The 15696-nt window shown below is 43.9% G+C and overlaps 1 protein-coding gene across 2 annotated transcripts; it reads right to left on the minus strand.

The window, feature by feature from the left end:
- Positions 1–2616: 2616 nt before the first annotated feature.
- Positions 2617–15621, minus strand: CHEK1 (checkpoint kinase 1). Of its 2 annotated transcripts, XM_019508896.1 has the most exons (12): positions 15518–15621; positions 15011–15234; positions 13728–13792; positions 13565–13634; positions 12412–12600; positions 10786–10890; positions 8305–8400; positions 7393–7501; positions 6140–6317; positions 5767–5898; positions 5442–5543; positions 2617–3823 (listed from the first exon to the last, which is right to left on the minus strand). In XM_019508896.1, the coding sequence occupies exons 1-12, from the start codon at positions 15580–15582 to the stop codon at positions 3728–3730; spliced, it is 1431 nt and encodes a 476-aa protein (XP_019364441.1). In that variant the 5' UTR covers positions 15583–15621; the 3' UTR covers positions 2617–3727. The 2 variants fall into 2 exon arrangements, with proteins under 2 accessions (XP_019364441.1, XP_019364449.1); XM_019508904.1 differs by lacking the exons at positions 15011–15234; positions 15518–15621 and adding an exon at positions 14825–14923.
- Between the last annotated feature and the right edge of the window lie 75 nt (positions 15622–15696).

Genomic DNA, 15696 nt, shown 5'->3' on the forward strand with positions numbered 1-15696 from the left:
TCTGCTTCCACACCAAGCTCTGTGCAGCGATCCTTTCTGGACAGTAGAACAGACTAACATGAGTAGAACTTAATTGATTAGCCAACAACTTGCCCTTTGCACTTAGAAGAGACTTCCCCTCTGCCCCTCAAAAGCCTTGTTCACAGTAGGAAAGTTGTGCTACTTCAATTCTGTATTTAATTGACCTACTTTACTGGATGTGGAGCCCTTGTTTACACCAGTAACTACTGTATTTACTTGATTTTAGGATGAGGCTTCCTCCCCACCATTTAACATGGGGGACGCCTCTCATCCTGGAATCAAAGACAAGGCAGCAGGGGGTGGGGGGCAGGCAGCTGCTGCAGCAGCTCTGGCTCCAGTTCTGACTCCCCCCGCCCACTATTGCTTACTCTTGCCCCGCATGGGCAGACTCCATCCCTGCAGCAGCCTGGGGCATAAAGCACAGCCCCATCTCAGCCCACTAGCAGTGGCAACAGCAACTCTGGCTGGGCCCTGCCAAGCTGTGCCACTGCTGCTACCTGGCTGGGTTGCCCCATGCAAAGCCTGCTGGCACCAGAGTAAGGGTAAGCGGCAGGGGATGGGGGATTTAAGACAACCCTCCAGTAATTAGATTCTACAAATGGAAAACTATAACATCTATCCATTTCCATGTATAGAATCTAACGGTTGGGGTCGCGGAGTCATCTTAAATTCAGAGTCATCTTGGATTCAGGTAAATATGGTAGTGAATTAACTTCCCTGCATTTGCAGTTTAAAGTGCATCTAGATGGATTAGGACTGGCTCAACTAAACAAATCTGCCAACCCGATTGTCCACTTATCACTAGTACTTACTAGTGATAACTAAATGCATCTAGAAACTTAAAATTAATGCAGTGCCCTCCTGTGAGCAACTTATTTCCAACTCATGGTGCCTTGAATCAATTCAGCTGCTAAGGAACCAAGGAACTTTGGTTGCACTGATGAAACCATTCACATTCACACAGGACTGTTTGGTTGTACGTGTCCATGGTATGAGCAACTTCCCCTGATTCAAGACCACCTGCACACGCATTTGCAGCTGTCTTTAACACATTGGGGATGTACTTCAATACAATTGGCAAAGAAGTTCAAAATAAACTATCTTAATACAGTAACAAATTTGTTTCCTTGTTTGAAAAGCCAATCATTTGCTATGTGGGAACCCAACCAGGTGGGATTTTTTTCCGGGGTTCCCTTTAAGTGTTTGCACATGCTATTCTTCTAATTCCTCATGAATCCCATTCCTGATTCTCCCCATGATACTCGTCAGACACAGGCCACTAATTAAAACAACAGTGCAACTCATGATGAAACAATCACTAGGGACTGACTGGCTAAGCAGCAGCTCTGCAAAGGACCTGGGGGTTACAGTGGATAATAAGCTGAATACAATGCCCTTGTTGTCAAGAAACCTAAAAGCATACTGGACTGCATTAGTTGGAGCGCTGCCAGCAGATCAAAGGAAATGATTATTCCCCTCTATTTTGGCAGTGGTGAGGCCTTGAGTATTGTGTCCAGTTTTGGGGCCCCCACTATAGAAAGGATGTGGACAAATTAGAAAGAGTCCAGCACAGCTTAACAAAAATGGTTACAGGGCTGTGGAACATGACTTATGAGAAGCTGATGGAACTAGGACAATTTAGTCTGGAGAAGAAACAAACTGAGGGGATTTAACAGCAACCTTCAACTACCTAAAGGGGTGTTACAAAGAGGATAGAATTAGACTGATGGCATACACTGTATAACAGAACAAGGAGCAATGGTCTCAAGTTGCAGCAAGGGAAGTTTAGGTTGAATATTAGGAAAAACTCTCTCACTAGGAAGGTAGTAAAGTTCTGGAACAGGTTACCCAGAGGGGTTGTGGAATCTCTATCCTTGTTTAAGATGGGGAAGACAAAGCTCTGGCTGGAATGATGTAGTTGGGGATGGTCTGGATGACCACCTAAAGTCCCTTTCCAATCCTAGTTTTCTATGATTCTGTTTTGGGAGACCAACTCAGATGGTCCCTGGGAAACCTGATCTCGGTCCATAGATAATCTTTCAAATTTAGAGTCTGGACTTTGGCAAGAGATTAGCAAAGACACTTCAGTGACAATGTAATGAACTCCAAGCACTGCTGACAGGACAGGACAGGATATGACAGGACAAAACCTACTGGAGGGGCAAGAAGAATTAGTGTACAGGAAGCTGAATGTTGAGCCAATAGAAAGGAAAGGTTCTTTGGATAGATGTAATATCATTTATTAGACCAACAAAGATATTGTGTCTACCCAAAAAACCTTGCTTGACTATGCTCTTAGACCAACATGGCTACAGCCAAAAACCCTGCAACATGGAAGAGCCAAAAGAAAAGAACCTTACCATACATAAGCCATGAAAAGGAAACTACCTTGGCCTGAAGGAGATGCATGTGGCCCCACATGGTCACACCAAAACTTCTCCTCTTCCAAGCAATCAGGACAGCTCACTTTCTGGCTCTGTCAGAAGTGTGCGCCATGGCTCTGTCTGGGCCCATTAGTAAGATGGAGGCCCCAAGGAAGACAAGCAACTGCAGTGGAACTCCACCCAAACATACCATTTGCAGTTATTTGCTTTCTTTCAAGTTGAGACTACACTTTATTTTGTAAAATTTACAAAAAGGCTTATACATATCTTCACATTGTACACTTGACTATGACTGGTCAGATGCAAGTGGTCTCTGTTATTGCAAACAGACTATGTACCACTAAAGAAAGTGACTGCCTACCTGGGCTTGAATTTTTGGTACCAATAAGGGGAGAGGGACAGGGGGAGCAGGAGTCTGGAGCATCTGTCTACACAGGGTTCTGCTGCCCTCTCCTCAACACATGTTATACATTCCCTTTATGCTAGCATCTAAATAGACCTGGTTTACTTCCTAGCACAGTGAACACTGCAAGCCACTAAAAATGGAGAAAAGACTTAAAAACACGTGGTTAACTGTTAATACAGTATCCACTGTGCTGCAGATCTTACGGCAAAAAAAAAAAAAAATGAATCCAGGAAAGGAGCTTACATTAGCGTAAGAGTTTAAGGCCCAATCTCTTCATTTTACAAAAGGGTTGAATGGGAAGTAAATATACACACTTTCCCCCAACTAAAACTCCCACCCTGGCTCCTTAAGCCATATGCATTTCATTCTATATAAAAAGGGAGCTGATAAATTCTCTCTCAAACAATTGTAAAAATTGCAGGTATAAAAACACAGTAAAAAGGACAAAGGAAGACTAAGGTAGGCAAACAGTTTCCCCAGAGTTAGGTCTGCAGCACCAGCAGGGTCAGAGGTACATACTCCTTAAGTCAATAAAACAGGCAGGCTGGCTCCACAAAAGCACAATGCATCCAAAGTCAGGTGGGGTTTGCTGACTTAGCCAGAGAAAGAGACTAAAGACTTCAGCCCACAGCAGCAGAAGCTGGGCCACAACCTACCTTACTATAAACCAGCAACTCTTTTAGAGTGGCCCCTTTTCGAAACCCACAATTGATCCAGCAGACCATGGAAATGCAGTTACAAACCCTATCCTCTGTGGAAGCTTCTTGGTACTAGCCACTAATTCACACATCGTCCAAAAAGACTTCCACTGCAAGTGATGTTCAGACTGGCAGCCACAAGTGTTTCTTAATGGAGAACACAGAAATGAATCCATATAGCAGCATCCAATTCTCTCCTTCACGCAGTCACAGCTGGATCATGTGGAAGGAAGCCACACTTTCTGAGTGCTGACAATATCGTTCAGCTTCCCCTTAATCTTCAGGAAGTGCCTCTTGAACTCCAACCCATCACCCTATTGAAAGACAAGAAACATTTTTGATGTACCATGTGCACACACTAACATCTAAAACACAAACAAGAAAGGAACATAGGGCAGATGGAGCATTACTGAAGGACTCTGGTAGGCAAGACATAACAAGAGCAACTGGCTTTTTGCATCAAAGCAGCAATTCATTTCTGTTTGAAACCTGGGAACAGGCTATGAAATACTCCTTTACCAGAACAGACTGCCAACAAGGAAGAGCCAGTGTCACCAAAAGGACCTACACCCATAGCAGAAGGCAGCACCAGCACCATCCCCCCCAACATGTGTTTATTTTCCTTACATTGCTTATGTTTGTTTATGATTTATAAGCAGATATCACAAAAACCCACTTCTTCCCATCAAACATTTGATAGCATATTTTCTATATTTCCTTTAGAGTCATTTCTGCCATGTTCATTTCACTTGCCACTTTGCAGCAGCCACTGCAGACTCTCCATGGTGCAGTGAGAATTACTTAAAGCAACATAAGGCTTTAAGATATTGGCAGTTTAGCAGACAGGAAATACAAGACTCGGAAGATTGATTTCTACATCCACTAGGCTCATAGTGGCTCAGTCCACCAGGTTACAGGATGCCTATTCACTAGTATAGATTAAAGTTTATTTGAGAAGCGCACATTTATATTTTTCTCTCCCTCCAAACGGTGCATGGACAAGTGTTTCCCATAGGAAAAAAATGAGTACAGCCCTTTACAACAGGAAATAGATCAGCATGCTGCAGTTTGAGTGTTCTTGGCAGCAGCACAAGGCAGAGCTCCAGCAGGCTTGATTGTATCATCTCCCCAGCTAGGAAAAGCATCTTTGATAGATGCTAGGCCTCTATGCTATACTTAATCTTTTCTTAGAAAGTTGATGGGAGTCCATGCATTCAAAAATACTTCATCAGAAGTGGGGGGAAAACCTATGGCTGCTCCTGTGCAATACAAATGAACAGGGACCAGACATGGGGAACCCAGGTGCACCTGGGAATCCCAATAAACCTGCAGCCAGTGTCTGCAGTTTTTATCCCAAGAGACAGTCTGCATGAAGGTGGCCCTGCCTCTTCCTCCTTCCCCTACAGGAGATATTGACAAGGCTAAGGCAATTCTGGGTACATCTTTAAAGGCCTTGATCCTACTCTGAGTTCATGAGGTTAACTTTCCCCACTGACTTGTGGGAACAGGATCAGGCCAGCCCGACATGCTCCTCCCCACCCCTCGCATACACACTGTGCACATAACCCTTTTTCCCCTTCCCCCTGCTGTTTTAGCACTGCTTGCTCCCTCTCCAGCTCTCTGAACTGATAACTGGAAATGTGAGCTTCTGAATCATCTGGATTATAAGTGTTACAGGATCTACAATGAAGCAAACCTGCAACACTACTGCGCAGGATTCAGACACCTGTAAAAATTAGTTTAATTAATTGTCATTCTATAGTTTTTCCTCCAGGAACTGCCCACATGAAACCCCTTCTCTTTGGCATCATATTTTTATGCCATTTATGCAATCATTTCCACCCCACCCCCGATTTGAGCTGCGTCCCATTTGTTTCTAACACGTTAGGTCCTAAACTTCAGCCCACAAGTCTGCTGGTTCATTCTACATACCTTAGACAGGCGGAAATCCACCAAAATCTTGTTCTCCATTTCTACTAGGTTCACTTTGAAAATGAGTTTGTTATTTCTCCTGTCTGTTGTCGAGATGGTGACCTTGAAGGCAAGCAGGAGGTTTTTATAAAAGGGAAAGATTTAATGTCAGAAGAGCAATCATTTGCCAGTAGTCACAGGATTGCAGTTAAAGGAACATTTCCAAGTAGAGTTTTAATTTACTGCTCTTGTGCTTATTCAAGAAATGAACTCTTTCACAAGAGGTTTTACAGATTTGCCAGACAGCATTCAGCAGAACCCATTAGTTTAATTCCATCAACCATACCTGGTTTGTGCAGCTCTTCTTCCAGACATAGCCCATCTTCTCACAAACCTCCTTCAGACTCTTATAGGAATGGTCAGCATCCAGTTTTGTAAAAAAGCGGGTCATTCTCTTCACCAAGCGTTGCCAGGGATTCTACAGATTAGATACCAGCCAATCAGAAATACAAATTCCACAGAGACAACCCAATCCCTGTTCAGACTGAAAGTTTAGGATATTTCTCTTTTAATTTACCTGGCTTTACAATTAGCCAAAGTTTTTAAGTTGGTGCATGCTACACTATATATGAAAACAGGACAGAGTAGCTGTCAAAGAAAGCTGCCAAGCTGCTTGCTCCTGAATGAAGATTAAGGAATCCAGTATTTCCAGGTGTTACCTGTGATGAGCCCGGCGTGCCAAGTAACTGACTGTTCAGTAGCATGTGGTCAGGGCATGCCGGCTGGGAGAAGCTGATCCCTTTCACTAGTTTGTCAATACTGGTTGGACTGCTGTCCCACAAGGAAATACCCATACGAGGCTCTGGCTGGGAAGTAGAGTAACTCACTTTGTCCTCACTGTAATACAAAACCAAATTCTTTCATTAACTACATGCAACAGAAGAGCTTTACATATTTTTCTGATGCATTTTACACTGAAAGAACCCAAAAGCCTTGTCCAGATGAGAGTGGACATGCAGTAGGTGGCACCATAGACCCATCTGCGGTGCTACATACTGCACATACAGGCATTCCCTGCACGGGGGGGGGAGAGAGTTGGCCCTGGGACATCCCGGGGTCAAAAAACCCAAGCCTTAAAAAGGGGTGATGCATGTGGTAGCAGCACATGCCTCCCAAAACCAGAACCTGGCTGGCTAGAGCCATGTGCCAGCTGCTAGCCAGACTCCTAGCTGCAGGAGCACTATGGCTGCAGTCCCCCAAAGCCCCCAGGTAAGGCTGCTGGGGCCAACCCAGGTGCTGACCCCAGCCTCCCCTACTCCACTCGGCATAACCTGCCATGCCAGAGCAACACGTGGCACAGGCATTCCCTAAGGACACAATTAGCAGTGGGTGTGCCACTGCTCCTTGTCCCTGGAGAAACAAATGGCCATGCTTGTCTGGATGCAGCTAAAGAGAACATACACATGCCAAGAACATTTAAAATAGGGCACTTTGCAATTATACACCACTTCACAAGATCTAGCCACCTCCACACATGTTTGTATTTGAGGTCAGACTGGGTACACTTTAAATGTTTGCTAATTTACAGAATTTTAGCCAGGTAGAAATGAATAAGGACCCTTCCTTCACCCAGCATTCCCAAAGGTACAGGAAATGTTGACTAGTTACTTCCTTGTTAGTATATAATACAAATTAAAAAAAAGAAAGTTATCATAAAGAGTGTAATACTGGCTCCAATTTAACTGAGCAACAGACGGAGGGAAACCACTGGTAAGAAAGTCTCTGGGATTCAAAGGGAGGTGACAGACCTAAAGGAATCCCTCAAAACATGAAGCAGTGAAGAGTACAATCTCTTTTTCTGCCTACGAATAATAATGCAGTGTAAAACAGATATTCATAGCCAAGGGATAAAAATCAAACTACAGCCCAAGGTAGGCAAGTTACTGGAAACACAAGCATATAGCATTTTTACCTGTGTGTACTCTTCAGTGGCGAGAAGTCCATATCAGATCGAATGTGCTTAGAAAAGCCACCTGGAGAGTCTGACAGACCCCCAGAAGAGACCCGGGCCCGTTTGATACCTGTAAAAAAAATACTGTTCTCAAGGATCAGGGGTATCATCTCGAGAGGGCACTAAGCTAAGTTACCCATTAAATATATGGCTGTAATAGAGTCCTTTCATTGTCAGAGTTTCCTGCATTTCTTTTACACACTAAAATACCTTAAACGTGAGTTGTGTCAAGCCCACTTTCATTATAGTCATGAATCTGAAGGATAAAAAAGGCCTGCAAGTTCCTGAGCAAATAAACTGTATTCAGAAAGCAACAATTTCCCATTCTGCTTAAGAGCACATAAGTGCTGATGGCACTTGGCATCCTACCTCATGACTGAGGGCATCAGCCAATTGAGTGTCATTAGACAGAGCTTACAAGCTCATGGATGTAAGCTCCTTGTGCCAGACCATGACATTAAAGAAGTGCCCACAGTTAACATGATGACCTTGTCTTCAAAGAACATCTTATATTCGAAAGCTTTTTCTAACTCTATTCCAATTATGTAGTTGGTCCAATAAGAGATGGCACTATGAAATCCTTGCCTTGCACATAATTCCTAGACCATCATGGTTACAACCCCACTATAGCACTACTATGACAAAAATATCAAACTTGGTTACCAGACACATACATATATGGTTTTAAAACCAATATGCCACCAGCATATAGAATGGCTGAGTTTAAATCTATCTTGAATTTCCTGCCATTGGTAGCTTTTCTGCTAGCTCTGCAAGGATTTGTACCCTAACGTGCACTCCCAACCTTAATTTCCTTATGCTGCTTACCTATAATTTCACAACTCATTGTATAAAACACTTAAAGATTTTTACCTTTCTTCAAAGGCCTGGTGTACCATCTGTCCTTTTTAATGTCTGAAATGGTTATCCTTGCTGTAGGGTTCTCTATCAGGATTTTGTGAAGCAAAGCTGGAGATAGAAATGATAGATTAGCCATGGTAGAAGGGAGCTTTCTGACAAGCAAACCACAATTTCCTCAGGCCATTCTATTGCATAACAATGGAATTGTTGCTTCTAGTTCCATCCCCAAATCTGGTCCATGAATCAACTCTAACCTAAACGATTTTGATCACTTGAACATCATAAACATTCTAACACACAGCTGTCCAAGTTACTCAGCCCTGCAGGCTGGATCCAGAACGTGGGACTTCACGTGGGCCAGAAAAATCAACTTTGGCAGTGGCTTCTCAACACAGCTGCAGGACCTGTTTGGCTGGCACAGCTCTGGAACACTGGGTAAATGCTGTTGCCACCAGGGGCAACGCCTAGGGGGTACACACAGGTGCACGCGCTCCCCCTGAAAGTGGCAGTGCACCCCCTACAAAAAGGCACCGCCTGTGAGCAGTCACCACTTGCTACCGCACTGCTGACGGCATCTGAGGATGGTCCATGATCCCTACCAGCCACTACTGCTGCTGCTGGTGGCAGCTGCAGGTGGTCGCCGAGCCTCAGTCAGCGCTCGCCACCCCTCCCGCTGCCAAAAGCACTGGCAGGGTCTGCGAAAGCTCCCGCTTACAGCCACCGTGCCCCCATCAGCCACCAGGGGTATGAGTTGTTCATGGCTGCCTTTTCCCTGTGCCACCAATTTGAGCCACTAGCAGCAACTGAAGACCCCAAATTTGATGGCAGGCACAAGGGTGTAGCATGAGCTGCAACAGCAGCATTCACCCCCTGGATTCCAGAGCCGACCCAGAAGCCCTGGGGACTAAAATACAGCATAACCCCCAGCAGTTCACATGTCAATTGATGGAGGTTGCCAGTTTGGAGGTTGGAGGTTACCAGTTTGAAAGCCCTGCCTTAACCCAAATTCAAAACCAGGGTTGCTGTTTTTTTTTTTAATTACTTTTAGCTTTATTTGTGGGTGGGGACCTGCCAATCCATTTTTCAGTCAGGCTGCGACCAGCAAGCAAAACCTCAAATACAACAAGGGTTTATGAAGGGAGCCTAGCAGATTCCTGTAGGTCTGCATACTTGTAAGAATGATTTGGGGAGATTTGAAGTGAGAAAGCAAACAAACAAATCTCAGACTGAGGTTTCAGGACACACAGAATATTAGCCCTCAGATTTTCCAGGAATCAGAAACACGGCAAGCAGAGATGGGGACTAATTATGAGAAACTGAGACCAAATTGCCTCAAGATTACTACTTTTAAAAGCAGCCTACTTTCAGATATCTTCATAGACAGGATTTTGCCTAAATAAATACGATATAAAAAGAAAGACTGGATTTTAGTCCAAAGACAAGACTGAAATGGGGTAGGATTTGTTTACATTCTTCAAAAACAAAAAGGATAGTTAAAAGGTTGGCAATCAGTTGCTCTCCATATCCAATGGGAACAAGAAGCATAAGGCTAAAATTGTAAGAAAGGAGATTTAGGTAAGATTAGGAAGCACTTTTTAAACTCAGAGCCAAACAAATAATGTAGGGAGGTTGTGAAGTCTCCATTTATTGGAAATTCTTAAATGCAAGTCAAACAACCATTCGTCTAGGCTGGATTAGAAATGATGCCTTGAGCAGGATGCTAGACTAGATGACTTAGTAAGGATCCTTTCAGCCCTATTTATATTTGATTTTGTATCCCTTTGGAAATTATTACACAGTCACATAGATACTAGATCCCAATTCCCTACTACTATACAATGGTCTGGTCATCTGCACGCACGATATGAAATGCTACCAGATCAGCAGGTCAACAGATGAAGCTACCCAGGGAAGTTATGAAAACTCCTTCATTGAACGTTTGCAAAAAGGAGCTAAAAAGGTATCTGGCTGGGGTAGGTTAGGAAGAGCATTTTCTGCATCTGTGCAAGGGGTTGGACTACTATATTGGCCCCTGGAGTCCCTTCCAATCCTATGATTGTGAAGTTATCACAACTTAGACCCATTCTGCATAAGGAAGCAATTGCACAGAGTGCCAAAAGTGGAGAATCAGGCTCCTAATCTTCAGTGGGTTTGTCCAGATGGCCTGTTCCTATTGCTATGGCTACTACAGAGTAAGGAGAGAGACTGCTAAGCTAAGCTATCTTGGCCTTAAGGTAACACTATTGTTGAATCTTACCTCATCTCTAGACACCTCCACAAACGTGTACAAAACCCACTTGGTATCCCAGGACTTAATCCTGTGAGACTCTGAGTCTGTGACAGAATCTGGCTTGTGAGAAGATGGGCTATGTCTGGAAGAATAGCCAGAATGTTTTCTGGAATATAAATCACACAATGCCAACACTTCTTCCCCTGCTAAACTCGCTACTGTTGTATGCGAACAAAATGCATTAACTCAGTCAGCTGACTTACCTAACGGTACAGCATCAATCTTCTTCCAGGGGGGAAGGTATGTTTTCTTTTCCTTCCAATCACAATATTCTTGGCAACTGTTACTAGGCTGGTCCCATGGCAATTCTACAGGTAAAGAAGGCATAATATGCCTTTTTTTTTTAAAAATAGGCCTATGAACATAACTCCAAATCAAAATGTTAGGAGAGCTAGGGAAGGATTTTCAAAGAAAATTGATCTTAAAATAAGTAGACTTTAATTTGGAACGAAGGGAAGAGATGGAACTACCCTGAATGCAGTTATAGATTTAGATACCGTGACCCTTCTGTGCAGTCGTCAGCCCCTTGCTTAAAATAATTACATATGCAATGGCATCTGTTTAAAAACATACCTGACCTCATCAATTGGCGAGTCAGTGTCAATGCAGGAAAATTCACATAGCAACGTAACCAAATCAGCCCAAATGCTAAGAGCTATAATCCCTTTGTGATATGTGCTAGTGAAACACAGCAAGCTTTTGGCTAATACAGTGGTTTTCAACCATCTTAGATATAAGGCACCCCTTAGAAAAATGCCAGCTCTTAGTTTTCACTCATTTTTTAAGTGTGGAAAAATAATAGAGCAATTTTCCTGTGGTAAAGAACTCGGGAAGACAAAAGGTTAGAATGCTTTTGACACTGTGGATTTTTATTTATAAATCTGTGCATTGTCTTGTGATTCACATATATCAGTGCTAATACTGCATGAACCTCTACATGCTTAAGAGGATCTTGTAGCACCCTGGTGAAAGATCACCAAGCTGGAGGATCCCTCAGAAGGATCACTACTGAATTGGATGCCACCCTCCAGCACAAAAATGCAGCACAGATTGCAGGAAGCCGATTTCACCCATAGATCTTCTTAAAGATCCCACAATACCTTATAGAAAATTTCTAGACAGAAACCCATATTCTTTTTCTTTTTTTAAACCAATGAGGGCCCTCTGTGCTCTGTAGCTACTGAATTTGCTACTGGCATTTAGGCACCATAAAAGTCTGCTCCCTATTCAAGACCATGGCGGGACATTTCTGCACACCTTTACAAACAAACTGACTGATACCCCTCCCCATGCCTCAAGTTCATTAGGACCAGTTAAACTAAGCACACCTCTCTTTCATACCACGTGGAGACAAAGCATCTGTCACGTATTATTTTGGCAAACCTGCAAATACATTTTAATTAGCTTTACGTGGGATGAAAGACAATATTGACAAAAACCACAGACCCAAAGCCAAGATATGGAAAGCAACAAGAAAAATAAATAAATAGAGGAATACATCAGCTTCAGTGGCCTTAGGAAAGTTGGTTTGTTTTCATCTTATCTCCTTAACAGTACTTTCTCATGTGACCAAGAACAAGAGAGACAGGAAAACAAAATGATTCTACAGGAAATAAGAGAATATAATGAATAGTTTACTATAATATGGAAGTTTGGGGAAAATTAACATACTGCTTCCCAAATGCCACCTTCTTTTCTGTGGAATGGGACTAGTTCTGTCATCTGCACAGATGACAAGCATTTGTTCTGCAATCCTACTGCACCGTGAAGCTGCTGTAAACATGCATGCTAGAAGACAAGTTGCACAGTGATAAATGACCAATTCCTACCTCCTGCCAACATAGCAGTAAGTACTATCCCACAGGACCAAATGTCAACTGGTTCTGCATGGAATTCTTTTCTTTTTAGCAGTTCTGGGGCAACATATGGGAGAGTGCCACACATCTTGTTTAACAATCGTTCACGACCATTGTGTTTAAACACAGTAGCCAAGCCGAAGTCGGAGATTTTCAGGTTATCTAAGCAAACAGAAGCACACAACAGTTAAGTACACCGAGCAGCAAGGTATTTTTCCACCTTCTTTGTTAGTGGTGTCTAACATATTAAAACTATTTTCAACTGGAAAAATGAAACTAGAGAAGAGCCCACTTGCATCTACTTCAAGCTACCACTTTGCCAGATAAGCAAAGAGGGACCTTGATATAAATAAAGATCAGATATATTCATTTTTTTGGTTATAGACCACAGGGAATTTGAACAAATGACCTGTAACTTGAAACAAAACACTGAGCTTGATCCAGACAGAGCTGTGTGTTCCAAGGAAAAATACTAACAGCTTACACAGAGATTTTCTTGCTTTAAAAGGAACAGCCAGGAAAGACAGTATTTTATAAAACTTCTTCCCCCCACCCCAATGTCATCTTTGATTATTAAAATTAAAATAGTGGAAAGCTAGTTTTTCTTTCCACTGTAACCTGATCACTCAATGTTCTGGCAAAGCAGGGTGGGGATCCACATCATTAGTCTATTCCAGTTTCTCAGATCCTAGATCCAAACTGTAATATTTTGGTTCTAGGACCCTACAAGAAATATTTTTGTTTTAAAAAATTTTATTAAAAGCTTTACCCAAAGGTCCTAGAAGCATTTCTATCAGTCCTCAAATTCTGTAGAAACAGCTTTTCAAGAAGGTATCATTTTTCCATAGGAATGTTCCTTGAAAAGGTGCCGGCATCTCTGCAGAGACCAGCCTCTGCTCCAGAACACCTAGACAGGTTTACCAAATTTGCACGTGGGCAGGGGAATGAATGCAAGTCCTGGAAGCATGAATCAACTTTTGCTCAACTAGATCTTTCTTAACCCTGCAGCATCCTCAGAAAGCTTGGAGTGTTTTTCAGTTTCACCAATACACAGACTTTCTTCTTCCCCTGTACACCTACCACCAAATATTTTAAGGGAAAACAAAATCACTAGCTCTAGACATACCTCTGTCATCTAGCAATAGATTCTCAGGCTTAATATCTCTGTGGGTTATACCTATACCATGGAGATACACCTTAAAAAGAGAGAGAGAGAGAGAATCTTGATTCTTATGATTTATATGATCCCAAATCAAAGTTTTAAATAAATGTAGAAGGCAAATACTTACAACCCCAGCAATAAGCTGATGGAAAAACTTCTGTGCATCTGATTCAGGCATTCCTACATCAGGCTCTGAAAAAAAGTCATTCAGAATCCACTTACCAAAAAAAGGATCCATACACTTCTAGCATCACAAACAAACATGTTAGGGAAAAGAGTACCTTTCCAATGTTTCCGTCCTCCAATACATTCGTTTGTTCCTTTCCCATATCATCTCTCCCCTTCAGAAGCTTTCAACCTCCAAATTCATCTCCCTCCCCCTCCTTCCACAAAAGGCACAGAAGCTTTAACACTGAACTAACTGGCAGAGTTACCAAGCGACTTTTACAAGAGCTGGATGACCTCTTGCCCAAGGGCAGACAAGCAATAAAGCAGCTCCCATTAGTTTTAGAAGCAAGCTGCCATAACGCCATCCTTTTGGCTAATGCAAGATAGCACCCCCAACATCTACAAGCAGGGGGTGAGCAATCTATCGTTCACAGAGCCATCTGAGACAGCCCATAACTGTGAAGCTTCAGCAGGATTCAGCAGCAGGTGGCTTCAGCTGCCCCTCCACCCACCTCTGACCTGAACTGGATCACTCCAACCTGCAGCCTAAAGACTGCTGATGACCCCTGCCTAAACGAGTCGCCACGGTTCTGCTTTGGCATTCTCCTGCACAGAAACTATCAACATTTCTGGTACCTAACTGTTGCTCAGATCTTTCCAACAGTGGAATGAAACCAATTTCCTTCTGGCTCTACTGCTGCCCATTAGAACACAAATAGTAAAGATTAAGACTGACACACTGGTTAGGTTGAAAGCCGAGAGCTGCAGCAAAGGCACTAGAAGTCTAACGTACAACCATATTTTCTTGAAGTCTGTATCTCACTTCACCCTGCTCATTTTCAGAAGACTGGCTTTTGCAACCATAAGGACTAGGTTTTTTTCCTTTTAAATGAAATATCAGAATATATAAACTGGAAACACTGGCCTTTTTAATCCCAGCTGAGTGAATTTCTGAAGTCAGCATAGTTTACTTGCTTAAATGATCTCTCCCTGTGAAAAACCATGAAGCTGAAGTTCTAGTGGGATTAAGCAAAAATTGACAGATGTAAACTTAACCGTGTACAGAAATTCTTGCCAATTTCGATGGAGACTTCCTTGAAGCACACAAATTCACACTAAGCAGGATCTACATATTGCCAGGAGGGCACAGCAGCTAAACACCCCACACAGGGCAAACTCGGGGGTGTGGGAAGGCAGATCCGGCGCCGCCCAAACGCGCAGAAGCCACTGGATATGCTTTACCTATTCTGTCGAAGAGCTCCCCCCCTCGGCAGTACTCGAGGAAGAGGTACTGGATGTGCCCTTCTCGCCGGTGCCCGTAGAACTTCACGATGTTTTCATGACTGAGCATCTTATTAATACAAATTTCTTTCTTGATGTTTTCTGGACAGTCGGCAGCACGTTTCATATCAACTATTTTGACGGCAACGGCTTCCTCTGTGCGCCTGTTGACGGCCAGCTGAACCCTGCAAGGGAAACGAAACATCCCCCACAAGCCTCAACTCGAGCAGGCCCCTCTCCCCGCGCCTCGGCCGGCAGGAGCCCCAACAAACACGGGCGGTGGGTCGGGACCGGCTACAACCCGCCTCATCCAAACGTTTCTTCCTCCCCCTCAGCCGCGCGGAGGCACTGCCGGGTCCCCCCGGGCTCCCAGGCCAGCCCAACCCCACGTCTTCTGTCCTGACAGCGCTCGTTTCCCGCTGGACATCGGCCTCCTCCCGCGCTGCCCCGTGCGAACCCCGCGCTCACTCTCCGTAGGCGCCCTCGCCCAGCGTCTGCACCAGGTCCCAGTCCTCCACGAAGGGCACGGCCATGGCGGATGGCGGACGCCGCGGCCCGCCCCACCCGACCCGACCCGCTGTGAGGAGCTCAGCGCAGCCGCCCCCACACCCCGAGCGCCAGCTCCGCGATTCCCGCCCAATGGCGGC

This window comes from Gavialis gangeticus, unplaced genomic scaffold (assembly GCF_001723915.1).
Source record: "Gavialis gangeticus isolate Ggan-Ray unplaced genomic scaffold, GavGan_comp1, whole genome shotgun sequence".
Taxonomy (NCBI): Eukaryota; Metazoa; Chordata; order Crocodylia; family Gavialidae; genus Gavialis; species Gavialis gangeticus.